The sequence below is a fragment of the Danio rerio genome, chromosome 20 (genome assembly GCF_049306965.1).
Source record: "Danio rerio strain Tuebingen ecotype United States chromosome 20, GRCz12tu, whole genome shotgun sequence".
In the NCBI taxonomy this organism is placed as follows: domain Eukaryota; kingdom Metazoa; phylum Chordata; class Actinopteri; order Cypriniformes; family Danionidae; genus Danio; species Danio rerio.
Window position 1 is genome coordinate 12,748,074 of NC_133195.1, and position 24,962 is coordinate 12,773,035.

A 24,962-nucleotide genomic window follows, 5' to 3' on the forward strand; every position below is an offset into this window, starting at 1 on the left:
CACAAGGGAACCAGTTTTATGCTAGCAGCCGATTAGCCTACAAAGTGACGTCATAGTTCCTCCACTCTATTCTGATGCTCGGTTTGAACTGCAGCAGATCATCTTGACCATGTCATATGCCTAAATTGAGTTGCTGCAATGTGATTGGCTGATTAGAAATTTGTATTAACGAGCAGTTGGACAAGTTTACCTTAAACACAATATTGCTTGGTGGGGCAAGACTGAATACAGTAAATATAAAATGCCAAAAACAGTAAGCACACCAATATTGTGATATATACAATTCGATTTATTTAAATGTTTTATATATGAATATATTTAAACTGTAGTTTATTCCTGTGGCGAATCATTTCTGCAGAGTCATTAGTGTCATATTAACAGAAATCATTATAATATGATCATTTGCTGCTCAAAAAAATATTATGACAATTCAGAAAACTGTTGTGTACATGTGTTTTTTTTGCAGGATTTTTAAAAACTACAACAAAACAGCTTCTGTCTGAAATTAAAAGTCTTTCATCAACATTTAGCAAATATTGCAAGTTTTTTGCAAACTGGTAATAAAAACCAGACTAATGTCACCCAAAATAAGGAGTGCTAAAAACTGAAAGTCATACAATTTTCTTCTGACTCCCACACACCAACAGTGCATGTTTTCATACTTGTAATAGAGCACTGTGGAGTTACTGGGAGGTGTGGAGCACAGGCACACAGCCTTCAGCCCAAGAGTCAATAGAACAAGGCTGAGGTTCTGTGTCTTCCTGCCAAAAGGGGTCATGTTCCCGATCATCTCCTTCATCTCTCCCGAGGAGAAGACATTCAACCGTCTCCACCAGGTTATTTTGAGCCCACCAAACAGAGTAGGATATCAGCTGGAAAACAGGTAGTTTGTGCATGAGCTCAATGAATGACTTAAAATGCTACTATTACAAGTTACATTTTCACTTACATAAGCAATAAATCTGTATTACTGTATACTTCATTTTATATTAACAAAAAAAAGGTTCTAATGAATTTTAATTTATTTATTTTAACAGGGACAATGCTCATTAATAAACAGTAAAACTGTAAATAAGCCAGAGTTAGCCACAAGGGCTAATTGTCATCAGTTGCCCCCTGCCAGATGTTAAAAGGCAACCTAAAATCAAAAAGCACATCTACACACATACAAAAACAGTAAAAACAAAGGGATAAAACAAGTAAAAAGAATTTCTTAAAATGTAAAGGCAAAATATTTCTACATGATTACAAACTTGATTTACTTTTAGCCATTTCTTTAACTTGTATTTAAATGTTGAATAATTTGTAACACCCCTCAAATCAATAGGAAGTGTGTTCTTCCTAAAATGACTGGCTCCAACTGAGAAAACTAATGGTGCAAAAGTTGTACGTCTAAACTGCACAGCTCAGTCTCCCCTGGTAACAGATCGTATTGCTTGACCATTATTATTTTTGCATGTCACAAACTTACATAATGGAGGTGGACCATATCCATTTCATATATTTTATATTATCAAAGCTCAATAAATAATGTTTTTGTATTATATTACAATCCTGATACCTAATAGACTTCTGATCAAATACTTTAAGTGCCTGTTTATAAAGTGATTCAACTGATTTTAAGATTTTAAGAGCGTGTGACCAACTAGTAAGACATTTTGTAAAATTAAAACAAAAATCATGGAGTGCATAAAAAGTTTTCCTTCTTCATTAGTCATTTAAGGTCGTATATGCCTGAAGTTGGCCAGATTAAATTTAACAGTTTAAGTGACCTTCATTCCATGCTTTTGGAATGTCAGTAGTGAATCTTAAATTAGACCTAAATATTTAAAATCAGAGACAACCCTGAGCTTTTCTCCTTTAACAAATACATCAACATGATGGGTAACTGTGAATGATTGTGAAAAAACATACAAACCGTTTTACTTGTACTCAAATTAATATATGATTCAAACAACCAATATGCACATATACAGTAGATATGTGTCATCAGCATACATCTGAATATTAATAGGAAAGACTTGTGGGAGGTCATTTATACAGACTAAACAGGATAGGGCCCAAAATGTATCCTAAAGGTACTCCACAATTACTGATTCTGTATACTGATTAACTATTACCAAAGCGCACACATTGTTTCCTATTTGTTAGATATGAAGTCATCCACATAATCACCTCTGATAAAAATTTAAAAGGAGTGAGCTTTGAAAGGAAAACTTCATAATTTACTGTCAAATGTCCTTTTTAAATCTAAAAAAAAGAAAAAAAAAAACTCCTACTGTATAACTCCACCTCTGTCAAGTTTGGATTTCATATACTCTATAAGATAACAATTAGCAGATTCGGTTGAGTGATAAGCTCTAAATCCAAACTCCATTAGATGTAAAGATTTATGTCCCACATTCAAGTAGGCAATCAATTGCATTACTACCCATTTCGCTGCTACTTTGACAACTGTAGGCAATACTAACCGGCCAATAGTTTTGTACATTTGTTTGCTCGTCAGCTTTTAAAATTGGTGTCACTATTCCAAGCATCTGTGTATATACCTTATGTAATTGAAAGATTTATTAGATGGGTGAAAGGGGCCAGCTATATCCTTGTATGTTTTAAAACACAGAATCTAATCCATAAGTGTCTTTTAGTTTTGAAGTTCTAAGTGAGTCTATAATGTTCAAAACCTCAGATTCAGATATATCATCTATTTTAAAATTTAGTTTTTTATAATTTATTGGACTGTGTGTCGCACATTCGCTAGTTCCGCAACAGAATTAATACAATTCTGAATTTATAAAAGTCTTTCCTGATCATGATAGATTTAATCATTCTAAAAATACATTTTAAAATTCTAAAAAGCTGTTTTGTCATCTCAACCGTCATCTGAACAGTAGCAAATGTTATATGTTCATTTTCATTGCTGTCAGAAATTAAAAATGGCCATACCATTGACTAAGGTACAGAAATACCTTGTTTTGGCCATGGAATTTAATTGAGAACTGAAAAGCACAATATAAATTACAAGATGTAAACTGCAAAATTGCAAAACAGCATTTCAAGAGTTCACACTTAGATATTGCTTGACAACTGTTAGCAGGTTTGGCATGCTGTCCCGGGAGAGAACCCAGAGCTCGGAGATAGTTGAGCCCAGGGCTCCTGCCAGGTCCATAGAGCATGTGAGGGGAGTACGAGATCAGGTGGTTCTCGAGAGCTCCCCTTTTTAAAGGAAAAAAGGAGGAGAAAGGGGGTGGATTTTTTTTTTCTTCGGAAATTGAAGATAAGGGAGTAATATCTAGCTAGGCTACTTATAGTGAGTTAGGATAGATCTGATTGGCTAACTAATGAGTGTAGATAGGTGGCCAGCTGCAGTCAATTATATCACATGCTCCTCTCGAAATTAGTTTAAAAACTTCACTTCAAGAGTTCACACTTAGATATTGCTTGACAACTGTTAGCAGGTTTGGCATGCTGTCCCGGGAGAGAACCCTAAGCTCGGAGATAGTTGAGCCCAGGGCTCCCGCCAGGTCCATAGAGCATGTGAGGGGAGTACGAGATCAGGTGGTTCTCGAGAGCTCCCCAAATGCATGAAGCTAGGGACAGCAGCCGTGTATTCGAAGAAACTCCCCAAAAGGCTTGAAATGCTATATCTGGCTGCTGGATATAGTTATTTGAAAAAGGAAATGTAAAGAGGGCTCCTTGGAGCAAAGGGTGAAGCAGGTTCCTGCGGGAACCCGAGCAGAGTTGGTGTGAAAAGGGGGCTAGGGGACTTGCGCTTAGTGTTTTCCTATAGTGTATGAAGCTAGGAGTATTTGGAAGGGGCTTGTGGAGGAGGGAATATTGAATATGAAGATGCAATTTCCTTTTCTGGATTGATCTGTTTACTTTGCTTGATGAGAAAGGAAATTGTTTCCTCGTCAATCAAGGTCGTATCTGTGATGGTGGGTGGATAGCGGGATCGAAATTTGGTGTTACTGTAAATTCAGAATATCTGAGAAATCCGAAAAAGATGAGAATATACATTGCATCTAGAGTGTGGTCTGTATAAAAGGATAGGTAGCCTTTTCTGATTGTGCTATGCATTTGGAGAGTATGTTGTGTGTGTGATGGGCAATCTGGTATATGGGGGGGGGGGGGGGGGGGGGGGATTCTGAATGCCTTTAATAAGGCTGGTTTGTGAATTAGCAGTAGAATCAGAAATGGAGCCGTACATGAGTTTGTGGAAGAATTTTATTCCACTTAAATAGCTCTTGGAGTTGTCTTGAATGTGTTTGTAGAATGCAAGCATGTGCCGTATAGACTGATTGTAGGCGGGGAAAACAGAAATGAGGTGTTGTGTGGGAAATGGAATGTGTGGATATGTTGAGCAGTGATCAACTGATGAGGTGTTCTGGGGCAACTTAAAATGTATAAATGAATGTTGATGCAAATTGTGTATGCTGTGGTTATGGGATTATCATCTTAAAAGGAGAGATGGGGTCAGCTGCGGCTCTGCTTCTGATACCTGTTTCTGAAAATAAAGCAAAACAAAAAGAGAGTCAGCGATTTCCTATGCAACTAGGAACATGTAGAACAGTTAGAATTAAATTTTTATTTATTATTATTATTATTTATGATTATTATAATTTTCTTAAATTTATTTATTTATACATATATATATATATATATATATATATATATATATATATATATATATATATATATATATATATTTTTTTTTTTTTTTATTAATTAATTAATACATTTTTTTTTTAATTCAGAATGTAGCGATGGAGAGCCGCCTTAAAGCAGGTTAATGATAACGCCCTTTATTAGTGCAGTAAACGGCAACTTCGTTGTAACTGTGCATGAGAATATTGGAGGCAGACTATTAATTTCTCCACTATATCGCCTGTTAGAAGCGCGTCGGCGGCCCTGATAATATACCCCACAGAGGGGGCAGCATCTGTGTAAAAAGGATATACTGAGGATGGAATTGGATAGCTAATAAATGAATGGCTTCTATTCCAGCGCTTAAGGAAGGAAAGCATAAGGCAGGTCACATGCTTTAAGCGCCACCTGATGGTTACAAACCTTTATGAATTTCTTTCTTCTGTTAAACCAGGGGTCACCAAACATGGTCTTGATCTTGTGTGTTGCTCACAGGCCTGTTCTAAAAATAGCTCACCATAGCGCCACTTACTAGTAAGCTTTCTCTAATATAGAAGTAATCATTTAAAAATGTAAATATTTGCAAAGATATATAAGAATAAAGTGTTGCACATTGATGTGTTAATTACAGGGTATTTCCTACCCTGTTAACTCATTGTTGGTAACTTTGTGAGAACTTTTGTGATCAGCATCTTCACATGGATGAATATTATTAATTATTACCAAACCTAAATTATAATTAAAAGTAAATTGAGCAAATTGTTATTTGAGAAGTGTTTATCAAACTGGTAGCCCTCCCCGTTAATCGGTTCCCAAGAAGTAGCTCTGTTTCATGGAGGTTGGTGACTCCCGTGTTAAACACTAAAGACAACATTTTGAAGAAAGCTGAAAACCTGTAACCATTGACTTCCATAAGAAGGAAATAAATACTATGGAAGACAATGCGGCTGTCCGTAGTACCCAGCCACAATTCTGGACACTTCGTATTCTGCCGCGCTGCGGAGCGCTATTTGTACATTTGATTAGTTTATTTTTTGATAGCGTATGAATGCGTGTGACTGGTGTGCATTAGCCCTCTATCCCCTGTCGTAAGCGCGCCGCGTCACCGCGCCGTCGGCGCCTCCGGTGTGCGACGCCCTTCAGGCCGAGTTTGCTACGGCCAAGATCGGATTTAGATCATTTCTCTTCTACTCCGGAGATTGATGCTGCGAGATGAAGTAGGTGAGTGACGAAAAGGCATCCCTGCGGGATAGTGCGCATGTGTGTTTGATGTTCTAAGATGGAGAGCAGTTTGTGCTTAGCGTGATCTTTCTTACATAATATAAAAGGGGACTAGTTTGTCGATTTATCCAAGTAGCCTATGGATGCTTGAAATTCTGTCACTCCAAATTGATGCTTAAGAATTCTATAGAGTGCTTAAGCTGGAGGTTCTTCCGCGATGGGAATGCAAATATTAGAAAACCGGTCACTAAATTTAGCTGGAGGATATTAGGGAGAGAGAAACGGGAAACTTCTAGTAGATGAATTACATGCAAACGGTGTAGTTATTGGCGAGAATCCAGCGGACCATTTTAAGGCATAAATGTGTGTGCTACTTCTGCATCCGAATGTTAAACGGACTACGAAATATAATTGTGACCTCGGGTTAATGCCAGAAATCGGGTTACATAGGAAGGCGGGTGTAATGTTGATTGCAACCGAGCGTTGCAGCTGTCTAGATTAGAGAGATTGCTTGGTTTATAAGGTGATAATTTAAAGCATCTTCATTAGGCAGAATCATGCTGTTAATGCTGAAAAAGGCAGAATTATGAGGAGATGAAAGAGCCTTTATTAGACATTTTTAGAAACGTTCTAATGCCCATTTCAGTAAGGCTGATATGAATGTGCTTAACGGGGAATTGCTCTGTGATTTCTGGTTCAGCGTTGGTGGACGGCTAGTGAGGTTATGGAAAGGGAGCGCCGAGATCGGCTGTGATCCAATAGACAAAACCTGGAATGAGAAATTCAGAAAATTAGGTCAGTTTGCAAACGTAATTCACTAAAAGCATAAACAAATTGACAAAAGTTGACAAGTAATTTCTGTTTTCACTAGACTTAGCACTTGTCTGCAGTAGCTGCAAGTGTGTAAAAATGAGAGGGGAAAAAGCAGGAGTACGCAAGGTGGAGGGGCGGGGTACGTAGCCCGTAGGTGGTTAGGATCGCTGGAAGAGGAGGACTGGAGTGTGCACTGGAATCGGGAGCTGCAGGCTGGAAGAGGTGAGGTGGAAGTCCAAGAGTTGCTTTATTGTCCGGGAGATTAGTTTAATTTGTGTTTAGAATTAATGATTGCTGCAATGTGTCCAAATCCAATATTGCTTTTTAATCCTTTCCTTGATGCCCCGGGGAGGCAGAGTGTTTGCGGGTATATTGTCTGATGGGGATAGGGGGTGTGGCAGGAGCTTGTGGTGTGGTATTGTAGTTGAAGAATAGTAGGATATGTTGAGGATCCGGTTTGTCCTGTGAGTAAATTTTTGGAGGTGCTGGAGTGGACCTGTCATTAGCTTCTTCGGAAAACGAAGATAAGGGAGTAATATCTAGCTAGGCTACTTACTGTGAGTTAGGATAGATCTGATTGGCTAACTAATGAGTGTAGATAGGTGGCCAGCTGCAGTCAATTATATCACGTGCTCCTCTCGAAATTAGTTTAAAAACTTCACTTAAGTTAAAAATGAGGTATATGCACACAGACTTTCTGTCAGCCAGTTAATTGATTCTAATTTAACATGAAATCACCTACAAAAGCTAACACGTTTTCTAATATCATATATAAATCATATAAATAAATAGACAAGGCAATTTATTAAGAAATTAAATTTAAAATGTATTTTTTAGGAAATAAAAAAATCCTACTTTAATAATAATATTAATAATATAATTATGATGATGATGATAATGACGAGGATTATTATTATTATTAACTAGGGTTCCCCTTTGGTTGGGGAACTTCAGTGCTATACAGTGGATTTGATATTGAAAATCCAAGTATGGGAAGGATTCGGTTCAGAAGCCGCTTGTCTGAAAGAGTATTAAACGGGCCAATGAATGCAATGAATTAGCAGCGTAAGCTTGCACAGGTGTGCTTCATTGCCAATTATCCCAGCATATAAGCACACCTGGAGCGAACAAACGCCATTATTTTCGCTTTAGAGACTTTCTGATCGAGTCGATGATGGTTCCTCCTGCTGTGATCCAGCGATTCCGAGTGAACGAGAGCATTCTCCCAGTCCAGAGTGTGTACACGCAGCGGCAGACGGTCGAGCTGGGTTTCTCCCTTGCCTGGCGTTCTTTGAGTCCGGTCCTCCAGAGCGGTGCGTATAAAGTTGCAAACTTCACAGAAAGAGCAACACAGTCGTGCAGCACGTCCTTTTCAGGACGGCGCTCCGACTGTGCGTTTCTGGATGCGGTGGTTTCCTGTCCTCGGATGATGGGCACGAGCACTGATTTGCATGTCTGAGGGGTCCAGCATGTTGATGCGCTGCTCGCGAGCAGTTCATGTCGTCATTGCAATGCCATGACTGTTGCGCAGTAAAGAATGCGGCTAGCCTTTGCAAAAGGGCAAACCACCCCAGTTGTGCCCTGTTCTGCAGCGGGCACTCGGGCTCTTGACGGTGGAACGGCCAGGGGGTATGTGGGGATTCTTCAGGTTGAGTGCGCGATGGCGGTTAATCCGCGCGGCGCCTCTTCTTGGCGGGGTCCGCCTCGTCTTCCATCCAAAGCCTGTAAGTTATCTGCCTCCCTCGAAGCTAGAGCTTACAAGGCTGCGGGCCAGGCTGCTTCTGCCTTGCATGCAATAGCCACCTACCAGCGCTACCAAGCACAGGCGTTGGCCAAGCTGCACGAGGGTGGGTCCAACCCAGGCTTATGAGCTTTGCATCGCCACTGACTAAGCGTGTGCGTTGGGGAGGACGATGTCCACACTAGTGATCCAGGAGCGCCACTCCCAGCTGATATGCGCGAAGTCAACAAAGTCCGCTTTCTTGACTTCCCCATATCCCAAGCTGGCATGTTCGACGACACCGTCTGTGAATTCACCCAGGAATTCGAGGCAGTGAGAGAGCAGTCTGATGGGTGATGTCTTATCGGCGGTCCGTAAGCCCGCTCCGCCCGCCTTGCCATTCATACCTGCTCCTCGCCGAAGGCGCCCGCCTACGAGAGCTGCACCGCCCCCGCACACGCCTCTGGCGAAGCGAGCGCGCCGAGCAATTCGGAAGCAGGCAGCCCCCTAGCCCAGAATGCCGCTAAGTCCGGCAATGGACCGCGAAGCATCCCTGGGGCAGGCCATCTGGAGAAGAGGGAACTTGCTCTTTCCCCGCTGGAGGGCGGGGCCCCATTTCCTACGGCACTTTTTACTGCCATGAAAACATCATGAAAGAGCACTTTTCCACTTCCCCGGATGTGACAGCCCGAAATCTGCCAGTCTGGGACGCTATGCTTTCTAGCTTGCAGATTTGGTGCGTTTCACCAGTGGCTCATGAGCGCTGGGAGGACGGTCTCCTTTCTCCCATCCCTCGAGCCTCCCCTCCAGAGCTCGGGTGCGGAGTGAGAGCAAATCTCTCACCTCCAGCTCTTCCGTGGGACCTGCCCGCTTCCCGGATCAGCACACCCACTCCGCGCTGCCCCACTGCTGGTACGTCACCGATTTTAGCGATGAGTCCATTAGCGAGAGCTCTGCCTGCCTGGTTAGCGCGAGCCAGCTCTTCGCGGTGGCTCATATGCACAATCAGACGCGGCTATGCGATTCAGTTTGGGAAACGGCCCCCAAAGTCACGAGCGTGTATTCACCAGGGTCAGCCCCCTGTCTGCCCCTGTCTTGCAAGAGGAGATTGCTGTCCTCCTGGCGAAGGATGCAATCGAGCCGCTCCCTCCAGCCGAGATGGAGAGCGGGTTTTACAGCCCACACTTCATCATGCCCAAAAAGAGCGGTGGGTCACGGCCAATCCTAGATCTGCGCGTTTTGAACCACTGTCTGCACAAGCTGCCGTTTAGAATGCTCACGCAGAAGTGCATCCTCCGGTGCGTTCGTCCTCTGGGTTGGTCTGCAGCATTAGAACTGATGGACGAGTATTTCCATGTCTCCACTCTTCCTCGCCACCGTCAGTTTCTGCGGTTTGCGTTTGAAGGTCGAGCTTGGCAATGAAAAAGCTCTCCCCTTCGGGCTCTCTCTGTCTCCGCGGGTCCTCACTAAGCCCGCGGAGGGTGCCTTAGCGCCCTTGGCTCGCGGGCATGCACATACTCAATTTTCTTGACGACTGGCTGATTTTTGCCCTCTCTCGGAGCAATTGATTATGCACAGAGACAAAGTGCTCCGGCACTTCCACCTGTTGGAGTTTCAGGTCGACCGAGAAAAGAGCAAACTCGCCCCCGTGCAGAGGATCTCTTCTTTCGGGCTGGAGCTGGACTCGATCACCATGGCAGCGAGCCTCTCCGGAGAGCGCGCTCATGCTGATGCTGTACTGTCTGAAAGAGCTCGAAAGTAAAATAGTGGTCCCACAGAAGCTTTTTCACAGGCTCCTGGGGCATATGGCATCCGCAGCCGCTTCATGCCGCTCGGATTACTCTATATGAGACTACTTCAGAACTGGCTTAACGATCGAGTCCCCAGACGCGCATGGCACGCGCGCGCACACCGAGTCTCTGTTACTGCGCTGTGTCGCCGCGTCCTTAGCCCTTGAAGCGACCCCTCGTTCCTACAGGCCTGTCCAGTCCAGTCTTGTTGTCGTTTCAACAGACGCATATTGCCTGGAGCTGTTGGCAGTGTTCCTCGCTCTCCACCGTTTTTTTCCAACACGTGCTGGTCAGGACGGACAGTACGGCGGCGGCGTATATCAACCGTATGGGGGGTATGCGCTCTCGCTGCATGTCTCAGCTCGCCTGCCATCTGCTCCTTTGGAGTCATCCGCGGCTGAAATCTCTGCACGTCATTCATATTCAGGCAAGCTCAACCGTGCAGCCGATGCACTCTCACGGCAGCCTTACGTCCTGGAGAATGGAGACTCCACCCCGAGTCTGTTCAGCTGATATGGGCGTGATTCGGGGAAGCCCAGATCATTCTGTTGCTTCCCCTGATATCGCTCATTGCCAATTGTCCTTTCCCTGACCAAGTGCTCTCGGCACGGATGCACTGGCTTACAGCTGGCCTCGGGTCATGCGCAAATACGCGTTTCCCCCAGTGAGCCTGCTCGCGCAGTTACTGTGCAAGGTCAGGGAGGACGAGGAACAGGTTGATGGTTGCGCCCCTCTGGCTCAACCGGACCTGGATGTCAGAGCTCTCCCTACTCGCGATGGCTCTCCCCTGGCAGTTCCCTTCAAGAGAGCACCTACTCTCTCAGGGACAGGGCACCATCTGGCACCCTCGCCGATCTTTGGAGGTCCTTAGACGCGAGGAAGACTTAGGTAACTTCCGATTGCGGTGACTAATACCGTCACTCGGGCTAGAGCCCCCTCCCCCAGCGCCCCTATGCCCTAAAGTGGAGTCTATTCACTGAATGGTGTGTCTCTCGCAGAGAAGACCCCCGTAATTTGCCAGATCAGCGTTGTGCTTTCTTTACGCCAAGAGAAGCTGGAGAGCAGGCTGTCGCCCTTCACACTCAAGGTTACGTGGCTGCCATCTCCGCTCCCATGACGCGGTGGCTGGCAGCACCGTGGGAACGCATAACCTCATCATCCGGTTCCTCAGGGGCGCTAGGCAAATTAATCCACCCTGCCCCCTCTCATGCTCTATTAGGATCTTGCCCTTGTTACATGAGCCGCGACAGATCCCTTCGATCCTCGACTCAGTATCTTTCTGTCCCTGAAGACAGCTCTGCTGGTCACGTTAATATCGATTAGAGCAGTGGTTCTCAAACTGTGGTACGTGTACCACTAGTGGTACGCACGCTTCCTTCTAGTGGTACGCGGAGGAATGAAATATGTCATGTACATGCAACACACATTTCAAAGTTTACCAAAAATGATGTATATAATATGCCATATATGACATATAGCCTATATTTCTGAGGTAATCTGCCATGATTTTTTAACTGTGCAGAGTTGTAGCTGCTTTACTGGGCCTACTACGCTACTGTATTTCAATACTACTTATTTTGGTGGTACTTGGAGAGACAAATTTTTTTCTGAGGTGGTACTTGATGTAAAAAGTTTGAGAACCACTGGATTAGAGGGTCGGGGACCCGGAGGCATTTTTCCGGTCAGTGACTCGTGCCTGTAATTGGGCTGGCTTTCTCTCACGTCCTGAGATCCCGCCCGCGATATGTGCTCAAGGTTCCTACCGCTTCGTTTTAATACCAGGTAGTGAGCCTGCAAGCGCTGCCCTCGGAGGAGGCAGACCCAGCCCTTCTTTATTGTCCAGTTCGCGTCTTGCGTATTATCCGGACCGCTCTCAGAGTTTAGATCATCTGAGCAGCTCTTTGTCTGTTATGGCGGTCGGTAGCAGGGAAGTGCCGTACCGAATTAAGTTTTCCCACTGGATTGTGGATGCCATTCTCTCGCTTATCAGAGCCGAGGTTAGCCGCGTCCCCCGAGAGTGCGTGCGCACTCCACTCGAAGCTTCGCATCCTCTAGGGCGCGCGCACGTGGCGCCTCTCTAGCAGACATCTGTAGAGCTGCGGGCTGGGCGACACCCAACACATTTGCAAGGTTTTACCATCTGCGAGTGGAGCCGGTTTCCTCAAGGGTATTAGGTAACCCTTTGGGTAATGGATGGCCTCCGCAATGTCCTCCCTATCGGGATTGCATGCTTCCCAACGTACTGTTGTTTTTCCTAGAATTATCAAGATGCTCATGACTTCCCAAAAAATATAACTAAATCCGTAAGACTTCTGTTGAAGTAGGATAAATTAGGGCCAGGGACACGTTGGAGGACCGCGCCTCCCATGATGTGGGTGCGTCACGCTTGCTTGACTATCCCCTCATCGGGGGCGTTGGTAAGGTGCAGTCATTATGGCGCTTTCCATAGTCTTCCCATACGTGGATTTTTAATATCAAATCCACTATATAGCACTGAAGTTCCCCAACCGAAGGGGAACGTTTGAGGTTACAGAAGTAACCCTTCGTTCCCCGAGGAGGGGAACGGAAGTGCTGTACTCCGTCGCCATAATGACTGTCCCTTAGCCAGGCCCGGCGCTACGGTGGGGCAAAGGGGGGCATTGCCCCCTCAGAAAGATTTTGTGCCCCCCCAGTTTTTATAAAGGATTGTTCACTCAAACTGAAAATTCTTTCTGTCATTAATTATTAACACCCCCGTCGTTTCAACCTTAAGAACACACATTTAAATATTTTAAAATATATGACATAACAACTGAATTATAAAAATGGTGAGATTAAAGCTAGTCCTATAGTCCAGAGATCCGGTCCCCGCGTCAGGTCAGGTGCGCCCGTAAATAGCCTTTAAAACACACACACGGCGATGGAGGCGCACTCAACTCACAAGGGAGAAAAGTGGGTGACATGATAGGAGCAGCTTAATTCATTACATGTTTTGGTTAACTAATTATTTAAACACAACTCTCTTAAGCTCTAAAAGGAAAAAACACATAAGAAATTTGCTGTTAAATTAATTTTAGCAGAGACGCAACTGCCAGTCATTTATTAGTTATTCGGGAAGATGTAGCCTAATAAAAATGTTTTAATAAAAACAAATAGTTTACTGCACAGTCCCACAGTAGGCTACACTATAAATAATATTTTAATTTATTTATTAATTTTATTACAATTAAACTAAAATTGACAACGCAGAACTCTCTGAATGTTTGCTTTCATTTTGCTAAAAAGCGCACTTTTACAGTTGTGTAGAGAAATATCCCATTATGCAGCAGCAGTCAAGGTATAACACATAATAAATGCCTTTTGCGTTTATTAAGTCAAGTTTGCAGTGTTATAAATGGAATATAGTGCTTAAGTGGATTTATCGCGGATCAACCGAGAAACCTCTCGTGCTGCAGGCAGGCAGAATGATCATCTTTTAAAAATGTCATTTAGGCTATACTGCTTTTTGCTCATGCAAAATTAAACAACATAAAATATATTGTAGATCTATTTTAAGATCTAAAATACAACATAGAGTTTGTTTTGACTTGTAGCTCATGGCCCTAAAATGAAAATAACCTGAAAACAAAGCTATTAAAAAAGGCTTAATAAAATAATTAATAAATAAAATTACGGGTAGGCTTAGTAACCTAATGGTTTATGATGGTTTACAATATCACGAAAAAAACACACTTATGATAGCCTAAGATAAATCTTTGTTTTTACATTTAAAATGATGAAAAAAAAGTTATATAGCATATTGAGTTGCGTGTTATCCGTGCCAAAATTTACCCAATTTTCACGGTAATAACATGTGAATTTTGGTATCTTTTTTAGGTATTTTTCTGGCTACACTAATGCATTAAAATGAAACTAAGTAATTGTTTTAAATGACATTAGATTGTAAAATTTAGCTTTTCCCTAACACTGATGTTGGTTGGGTAATAGGCTACGTGAAGCGGGATGACTCGGTTAAGCTGATTTCACTATATTTATTTACCAGTTAAATGAATAGTCTGATCGTGGGTCAGCTTGCATGTGTGGGCATAATTTGACATCTTTACCTAAAACTTTAAACATTCATAGGCCTGTTATTTAAAATAAAACGGAAATAAGGAGAATAACATAAGATTTAAAGCGCTCGTTTGGCACTGAAGCCATCATCCGTCTGCATTAATAAGCAGTAAGTAGCTATTACTATCGTTAATAAAATTCGTAATAGCGAAACTGCATATTGTTATTACTATTAAAACGTAGCCTATATTACTGCCTTAGGTCAGTAACTTAGGCAGTAATGCAAAGTAATAATAAATGTGAATAAATAGCCTAAATGAAAGAAACAAGAGACCAAAATCAGTCTCTTCAGCTTAAAAGGATGGCGTTTGCTCGCTCCAGGTGTGCTTATATGCTGGGATAATTGGCAATGAAGCACACCTGTGCAAGCTTACGCTGCCAATTCATTGCATTCATTGGTCCGTTCAATACTCTTTTAGACAAGCGGTTTCTGAACCAAATCCTTCCCACATGTGGATTTTCAATATCAAATCCACTGTATAGCATTTCTGTTCCCCTCCTCGGGGAACGAAGGGTTACTTCTGTAACCTCGAACATTTTGTTTATTTATTGAAAGGTCTACTTTTACAATTTGACACATGTATACCACTGCAGAAATGTTATAACCAACAGGCCCATGTCATATACAGTACATATGCTTAATAAATAGACTATATATAAATTAAACACATTAACAAATGCTTTATTTTTTTGTTTTTACAAGCTTTGGAGACAAAACATAAATTACGCTTTTAAATAATAGGTCACCTATAGCTTTTATCATGAACCATGTCTGTGTTCAAAATGACATCAATGCTTTCAAAATGCACTGTGAAGGCAACCCAATTGTAAACATGAAGATCGCTAAACCGGAAATTTAAAAATACTTTAAACACAAATCACACCTAAGAGTGGACATGGATGGATTTGGGACATTCCAAATCAATGAACTTTTGGCTTTCAGAAACGTACCCATGGCTGATATATGATTTAAAATATCAAATATTTACATCAATATTATTAATGGAATTTCTATTCTAGCCTGCGGCTAATGACAGTGACTGCGTTTAAATCATTTGTCTCTTTTTACGCTTTAACAAACAAATGAATGGTTAAGTCTATTTAAATGATTATATTTTACTTCCATTACAACATTGATGCTGTAAAAAGAACCTAATGAAATTGAATATAATAAATCATAATAAAACATAAACCTTTTACCGGAAGTTTATCAATGCCTGAAAAACATTAGATGTGCATATAGCCCATTAAAATTTGATAATGTTGCACGTTAAAGAATAAATCTGAGTTGCAATTATAAACTAATAATTGTGGGGGAAAAGATGGAATTGGAAGAATTGCACTCAAGAGAACTAAAATCACAACTCTAAGGAAAACAGAATTGTGAGATAAAAATTGTTCCAACTTTGCTATTAAAATTACATAGATACAGTTAAAGTCAGAATTATTAGCCCCCCTGTTTAAAGGTCAGAAAGGTAGGATTAGGCCTAAAAAAATACTGAGTCGGGTCTAAAAGATAGATAATTCAAATTCATTCAATCATATTCTTTTCGTCTTAGTCTCTTTATTTAATCAGGGGTCGCCACAGCGGTATGAACCATCAACTATTCCAGCATATGTTTTAACCAGTGGATCCCCTTCCCAGTACTGGGAAACATCCATACACACTTATTCACATTCATACACTACAGCCAATTTAGTTTATTCAGTTCTCATATAGCTCATGTGTTTGGACTGTGGGGGAAACCGGAGCACCCGGAGAAAACCCACGGCAACACGCGGAGAACATGCAAACTCCACACAGAAATGCCAGCTGAATTAAATTAATAGGCTATTCCTGCAAAAGACATCTTAAATGATCTTAGCATATCACTATAGTTGTCTTTGAGTTACAGTTAAATTTAGGACACATTTCTGTTATTTATATACAATATTAATTGTATAATAAAAATAAAAATAATAATACCAACAATTATAATAATACTTTTTTATTTAAAATAAATGTAAACATTTTTATATATTTATAAGAAATATTATAAATAAAAAGGGGGATGGTGGGGCTTTTGAGAAGAGGCCGTGGTTCTTGTCCAATGCAAAAGACAGAAGTGACATCAGAATACAACTATGCATAATTCTAAATAATTTATAAATGAAATTATGAGATGATTAATTATGCTATACACATATTCTTGCCCACGACGGCGCGCGCGCACACAGAGACAGAAACAGGACCAGACACAGGTAGTGTCCGAGATCTGCCACCAAAACAAGAATTTACAAGACCAGAGTGGCAGAACCCTGACCATTCTTGCATGCTATTGTTGACTACATATAAATAGACTATTTAATTAATTTCAAATAAAAAAAATGTCATTATCAGATTCTCTCTTGCATATTCAACATATATGGCAGATATACTACCACTCACAATCGGTAAATGTTTATTCTAACAAGGAAGACTCACACTGTGGACACAGGCATAGTCAATCTCTCCAATGTCTCTCATCAAAATATTACCTAAACATAAACTTTTTATGTGCTCATTTTATCTAAAAAAGATTATAATATTGCTTGAAATTTTGGACTTACTTGTCCACTGATTATCCGTTCTGAATGTTGACTGGATATAAAAATAACTCATTAAAACCATATTTGCGCTTATATTGACTTAATATAATATGCAACTCTAAGCAACATTATTACAACATTTTTGCTATTACATGATTTAATTACTGGAATTTTACGTTTTTACAAACTCTTTACACTCTCTAAACAACCCCCCAAAATCAGAAGCTTATCTGGGAACAGTTTATCATATGGAACGCATCCGTCAGTCACCATGCATACTGTAGGCTAAACGGATTCAGAGGTTGTAATGATCGATGCACAGCTTTAATGAAAGAACGTGAATGCAGATGTTTTTATATTCATTTTAACATACTTTCAAGCCAAAATAAAGTGAAAGCACAATTGTCTTGAACAGTTCTTGCAATCATATCACGAGAACGGCTCTGTATTGATGCTACTTTTACTTTTCATCTAAAGATTAAACATATGGGGGAGAATAGGAAAATACATAAACAGAATGATAGCGGGAAAAACGGGAGATTCGGCAGGTATGCGTCATGCTAATTGTTAATAGATAATTAATGGTTAAATATCAATCCTCATTCAGATACAGCATAATAATCATCTTTATTGTAACATTACCTCTGTCTTTGTCGCGGTTTTCCTCCACTTTTCTTTCTTTTTTGCCTCCCCTGCGCACCAGAGAGCTTGGGACGTTTTGACAAGCTGATGCCCATCAAAAAAAATAATAAATTAACACCGTAGCATGTAAAGTTACGATCACCGGTGCCAGGAAGTCTACTCTGAGCATCCCTGGGTGACAATTTAAATACTCCGGGACACTTAGCAGACTGTCCTGACTCTCTCTGTCCGAGCTTTAAGGAACACAGATAAGATAAAAGAGAGGAAAACCCTATTCTTTGCCTCAACCTTCTGCCCACACACACACACACACAGACATTCCTCAAAATTAAATAAAGACATTTAGAACCCAAATTTCTTTGTTTTAAGTACACCTAAATTTGGTAAATTGTATAATGCCTCCTATAACCTGTACGCCTTGTACTTTTAAGCCTTTTAAAGCATCAATAATGTAAGGACGTGTGAATCATGTTGATGTATTTCTTAAAACTGTCGTGTTTAGTACCGTTATGTTCCTCCTGCCATTTTACAACACATTATGCGTAGCGCATGATAATAACTTGTACGGCGTGCATTCTTTAATGCCCTGAATTAAAGACCATCCGTAGGCTGTGGGAGGAACCTCAGTTTGCATATGAGCTGCTCAGAGACAAAGGAAAGTTTCGCGCTCAAACTTTGCCCAGAGATTATTGGTCAGTCAAAAGAAAATGGGTGTACCTTGGCCTGTAGTTAAAACCTGTCTGCTTCCCGGAAAAGGTGAAGAAACCCTCCGGCAAAACGCCTTCACAGATAATCTCTTTCTGTCCTCGTTTCTTTATTTTCCGACATTTGAACTCAGTTTAATTTCGCGCCTCGTGGAACCATCCAACTTAGACCAAGTTGAGCAGTACACAAACACACAAAATAGTAATCTCCGACATCCCCGCGCATCAACAAAATCTTGCACGACACGAAAGAGTAAATGCAAGTATATTTCTCCATATGCGTTTTAAACTGCTCCCATTTTTAAGGTGTTTTATGATCAACTGGTAATTCTCGTTATGTGTGGTTGAACTGAGCAAAAATATATAAATTACAATTGCTTGAAACAAAGTCAGAACTGTAAACAATGTTGCAACAAAGTCCCATTTCTATATATATATATATATATATATATATATATATATATATATATATATATATATATATATATATATATATATATATATATATACACTGTAAACGATTTCTTGTTAAATTAACAGTAAGTTACTGGCAACAATTATCCGGTAGCTGCTGTATTTCATAAAACAGTAACATTACTGTAATACTAATTACATTAGTATTAGATTTACTGTAATATGTAATACATCATTTTACTGTTTTCTTTTTATACTGTACCACCAATTACAGTAGTGATACACATACTGCAAAACTGAAAACAGTATTTTACTGTACATTTTTAACATGCAGAACTTCGGTATTTTAACGTTACTTTCATTATTACTGTATAGTATTTTACAGTTATTAAATGTTATTTTATTGTATTTAATAGTACTACTTTATAATGAGCAAAAAAATTTAAAAATTGCACAAATATTATTTTAACTGTTTAAGAAATACAAGAAAAATAAAGAAACTGAAACTTTAACTTCACAATAAAAGTTTATTGTGTAAAGCCTACTGAAACAATAGCAATTATTCAATATAACAAAGCAACAGAACACTAATGAACAATTGATAATTAAAACCAGTCAACAATTAATGGTAACACTTTACAATAAGGTTCATTAGTTAATGCATTTACTAACATGAACTAATCATGAACAACACATGTACAGCATTTATTAATCATAATTGAACATTAACTAATGCTTTATTAACATTCGAGTCCATTCTTGTTAACATTAGTTAATGCACCATGAGTTAACATGAACTAACAATGAACAACTGTATTTTCATTAACTAACATGAACAAATACCGCAGTAAATGCATTGCTCATTGTTTGTTCATGTTAGTAAATGCATTAATTAACATTAACTAATGAACCTTATTGTAAAGTGTGACCCAATTAATGTATCAAAAAGCATTACAATTTTAAAAACAGGTGAAAATACTGCTACAAGACAGGAAATAATGAAGGCCAAATGATGTTGTGGAAAAGGGACAGTGAAAAAGGGCAGCAGCACTTCTGATGATCCTGCAAAAATGACAAGCAAAATCAATCACTGAAGTAAAATCTGATCATGCCTCAAATTATTTCATTCATTCAGAAACCAAACACCGCACTGCTGTTTTATATATATATAAAACACTGTTTTTTATAATTTTTGTTGGCAAAATAGTTTGTTGTCAATTTAAAATTACACTAACGTTAATTGGGAAAAGATCCAACTAGTCAAAACTAATCATTAACTAGTCTTAACTATAAACTATAAACTAGTCTTCACATAATGTCTGACTCTGTATAGCTTGAATATCTGATTCCATGATCACACTACTAGTGCTTCCACTGATTTAAGAGGGGTGAACACAGTTCATTCTGACCTTAAGAGGCTACATATTTAAAATAAATAAATAAATAAATAAAATAATCTAAGTTAATGTGACTAATGTTAATCAAATACTTTTAAGCTTTTAACATGTGAAAATCCACTTCTAACTTACAGACAAGATTGCGTTAGAGAACATGAAAGCCGTGGGTGATTTTTTTAAATAATGCTAATGATGAGTTACTGACATTTGGTTCGTATAAAACAAAGTAATCACTAAGCATTCATTTTTGGCAAAATCTGCCGAGAGGTGCAGCGACATGACAAAATGTGTTAAAGTTGAGCAGAGAACTGAAGAGTAGTCAAGCAGTCTACTTCATCAAATGTTTGTGGTAATATTTTGCGGTCAATTCGTATTACTGTATTTCAATATGCAGTGATGGCATGTCAGTGAGACAAATAAATCTTTGATAGAGTAATTTTGTTCAATTTTTTTTTTTTTTTACAAACACCTCTCCAGTGACATTTTCTCAAATTAAATCATCATGATGTTACTGTGCACAGCATCAGTAAAACATAAAGAATAATTTAAATACCTAATTTTTTAAAACAGTCACTGCTGATTACAAACTAACATTAAAGAAGGATTACAGAAGTCCTGTATGCATGATAATATAAAGATTTAAAACTCACTGGTGTCGAAGCACTTCGTCAGAGATGTAGACAGGACAGAATATGTGCAGCCTTTGTTGGACATCAAGGTAGTATGTTCACCCACACTGTAAAAAAATAAAAAATCTGTTATTTTACATGTTTTTTTTTTCCAGCAGCTAGGGTAACAGTCATTTGGTTAAGTCAAGTCACTTACAATAATTGTATTTATTAAATACTTGCTTACCCATATATAGATGTAAAAGTAACCAAAATAAATAATTAATTAAAATGTGAGGGATACTAAGCATGTTTGGTCTACATAGAGAAGTAAACATTTACTTTAAGCATTGATTCTAATTAATCTATTTCTGAACTACATCCAACCTCGCCTCGGAAACAGCATTTTTGAGCATTTAGATCAGGGGTGCTCAACCCTGTTCCTGGAGATTTACCTTTCCGCAGAGCTCACCTGCAACCTTGATCAAACACACCTGTCTTTAATTACCAAGTGCTCCTTCAGTTTGTTTAGTTGCTATTGATTAGGGTTGGAGCTAAACTCTGCAGAAAGCTCGATCTCCAGGAACATATCTAAATAAAGCAGGTGTTTTTACCTAAACGTTCCTTTCCTCCAGTTAGTTTAGCTGCAGATCACTCCACATCTGTGCTTTATTTGCTTCTTGACTTAAAGAGCCCATATTATCCATGAAATAGGGTCATATCTTGGTTGTAAGGGTCTCCAACAACAGTCTAATATGCATGCAAGGTCAAAAAACACTTTCGTGGTCTTGTAATCTGCATTTATTTTTACCTAATTATCCCAGCGACTCCCGTATGAATCGTCCAGTGATTCATTTGTTCCCAAACCCCTCCTTAGCGCGAAGCTAATCTGCGCTGATTGGACCGATGACAGTCTGTCGCGATTGGTCGACTGCCTTCAGTCAGAGAGTGAAATGGCCAATAGCTAATCAGCAATATAAAAAGTAATCACAGTTCATACACGCTCGATAGTGTAGGCGTGGATTTTAGCTGCCACACACACAGAAAAACACACACACACACACACCTCCGGCTCCCACTTCCGCCCGCACCCGGCAGGTTTTAACCTGAGAAGCCGCTCCATTTTCTGCCCGCCGCGCCTGATCCCGCTAGAGCTATACAGTCCAGACAGCCAAGATGTCTGTATAAACACACACACACAAACACCAAGCAGTCTCTCTCTTTCTCATTCGCATAGCAATATCCTTGATATTGCTACACAGCCGGCTCCCGTCCCAAATTAAACCCGTTACTGACCGCTCCTGCGATTTATTCGGAAATTTATTCCCGCGAGGCAGAACTCTACCACGGAGCTCCATAAACAAAGCAGCACGCGTCGCGTTTTTAACGTGACTTTGCACGCGATAAGAGAATATAGCCAGTTAACCTGATACAGTACACGCGGTTACAAGTAACAAATCACAACTAAATACATTTGCAAGCTATAGTCAACGAGGCAACAACTTTAACCGCACGTACTTACACTTGAGAAATGGAGGAAGAAACCCATACTGATGTCCATCAGTAAGTTACTCTTTACTGATCCTTCCTTTAACAAACTCAGATGAAGTATTCTTTGTAGCATGTAGCTTCCAGAAGTTTCCAGTAGTTTCCAATTGCTTGGTTATAATGCTGATGTTTCATCTTTGGGTAGAGACTCGATATAATATCCATCTGCAGTGTGACTTCAATCGACCGGCATGTTTGTATGCGTGTGTTTGTTTTTGTGTGTGTGTGTGTGTCTGGGTTTCTGCGTCAGAGGGCGGGGCCTCAGGTTTGAAATCTCCCGGGTTTGCGCGTGCACGTGAATAACTTGGTTTCGTTCGTACGTCATGGCGAAACACCTAATGAATCGGTATCAAGGTGACTCGTTTGAAGCACTATGAGTCGACTCTTTTATAGATGAATCAACCGTTTTAAACACTGTACTCTTACAGATTTAAGCCTTAGCTGGATACTTCACTTAGAGCTGTGTTACACACTACATGGAGGGGAATTTTCAAAGACCCATAATATGGGCTCTTTAAGAGTAACCGTGTCGCATTCCAGGTCCATCACAATCTGAGCAAAAAAAAACAATATGGCAAAAGACAAGACACATATAAATAAGTCTCAGAATAAAATATTTAAAAGGATAGTTTACTATTCTGCCACCATTACTCCATGTGTTTTTAACCAGTTTGAATTTCTGTTGAACACTAAAGCAGATATTTTGAAGAATGTTAGAAACCTGTAACTATTGACATCCATATTTGAACCAAATTTCTTTAAAAAATATATACGAGTTTGATGTTTAATGGAACAAAAAAAAATCTAACTATTTTGAAAAAAGTGGAGGATGCCAAAGATGTTATTATGACAGTTTTGGGTAAACTGTCCCTTCAACTTATGACATAAAATAACCAATACTGAACCAAGCTTACAGTTTCCAGGCTGTTTGAAAAAAACAAACACGGCCAGTAAAATTGCTAATAAACACAAAGACTAGTTATAGTAAAAAATCTGTGTCTAATATTTACTCAGCATTTGATAGACAAATAGCCTAGCCATGGTTGTTTTATTAATTCATTCATTTTCTTTTCGGCTTAGTCCCTTTATTAATCTGGGGTCACTAAAGCGGAATGAACCGCCAACTTATAAAGCATTTGTTTTATGCAGCAGATAACCTTCCAGCCCCAACCCATCTCTGGGAAACATCCACACACACTCATTCACACTCATACACTATGGACAATTTAGCTTACCCAATTCACCTGCAATGCATGTCTTTGGACTGTGGGGGAAACCGGAGCACCTGGAGGAAACCCACGTGAACGCAGGGAGAACATGCAAACTCCACACAGAAACGCCAACTGACCCAGCCGAGGCTCGAATCAGTGACCTTTTTGCTGTGAGGCGACAGCACTACCTACTGTGCCACTGCGTCGCTACTCGAAGAAGAAAAAGAGGTTGTACATGAAACTCCTCACAACAAATCTGTGAACAAATTGACATTTCAAAATCTAATCAAAATGAGGAAGACATCAACATTACCTTGAACAATCAAGTGAGGAGTTATTGGTAGCATCAGTTTTTCAACATCAATTGCTGTAGCTGAAAAACAGATAAATATAGAGTAAAGATAAGAGTAAAATAAGACTTAACATTTAATAATCTAAATCTATGGTACAACCATACAAATCTGTATGGGGTTAAAATAAATTTGTATACAAATCATTCCCTACACCTGAACACCAAAAATAAAATGTACAATTAATGATACACTACAATAAGCTCATTAACCAGTGAGAAATAGACAATTAATATGTATTATGTTAATATTAACGTTAGCTTAAAAGACATCAACTGAATTTTCGTCGAATAATGTAACATAACTAAATTAACTTGGTTAATTATTTTAAATTACACACACTACACACAGAAATATACACAAAACAAAACTTTAACGGACAGAATTTGACTTTTAAAGACTTACCGAGGATGAATTCACTGGAGGAAAAGGCGACAGGTGGATTTCAAATTAGGATAGCCGTTGCTTGCCTGGTGAAGGTCGACTCGGCTCGGTTCAATGAATCGGCTCCTTAGAACAGTAAAGAGTCGAATCCGCCTAAACCGATTCCTTTTCGTATATTATTGTAAGACACAACAATGAATCATTACTATATCGGTATACTGCTCGGCCACACACATTTATACACATATTGCTGAATGTGCAAGTAAACACGTGTGATAAAATAATTCCCGAGCAAACGGTTCAATCCGATTCGGTGTCATTTGAGTGCTGAAGTGTTTTGAGAGTTTTTTTCTCTCCCAGAATTCATTTTACACCAACAAGCAAATAGTAATGGCAGATGAGAAAAGCGAGATCATGTCATAAATATTGCGTTTAATATGTCACGAAATGAAGTTTTAACAGTTTTTCATGCGAGAATGTAGTTCTTCCAAACTCAAATCTGTGGTTTGTTTATAGATATCATGACTAATTTTAAGTGTGCTTTGCCGATAGGGGAGATTCTGACCTCCAGGGGTTGACGGCGCTTCATCACTCATGTATACGGCAAACCTAGTGCTTTAATCGGCTTAGACATTATTGAGACATGCCCCTGTCTTAGATGGGTCTATAATGAATGTGTTATAAAATAAAGTTTTAACAGTTTTTCATGCGAGAATGTTGTTGTATTAAACTCAAGCCTGTGCCTTATTTATAAAGATAATGCATATTTTAAAATGTTGTTTTGAAAATGCGGAGATATGTGACCTCTACGGTGGCCAATATGGGCGCCCAATATTTATGAATCCGTCTAAAGCAG

General features: G+C 39.8%; 1 protein-coding gene across 1 annotated transcript in view; it reads right to left on the minus strand.

Moving 5' to 3' along the window:
• Nucleotides 1-268: 268 nt before the first annotated feature.
• Nucleotides 269-24,962, minus strand: part of c20h2orf81 (chromosome 20 C2orf81 homolog) — a 104,578-nt gene continuing 79,884 nt past the window's right edge. The window contains exon 3 of the mRNA NM_001386385.1: nt 269-872. Within this exon, the coding sequence (NP_001373314.1) occupies nt 684-872 (189 nt within the window). The 3' untranslated portion in view covers nt 269-683. The remainder of the gene's footprint in view (nt 873-24,962) is intronic.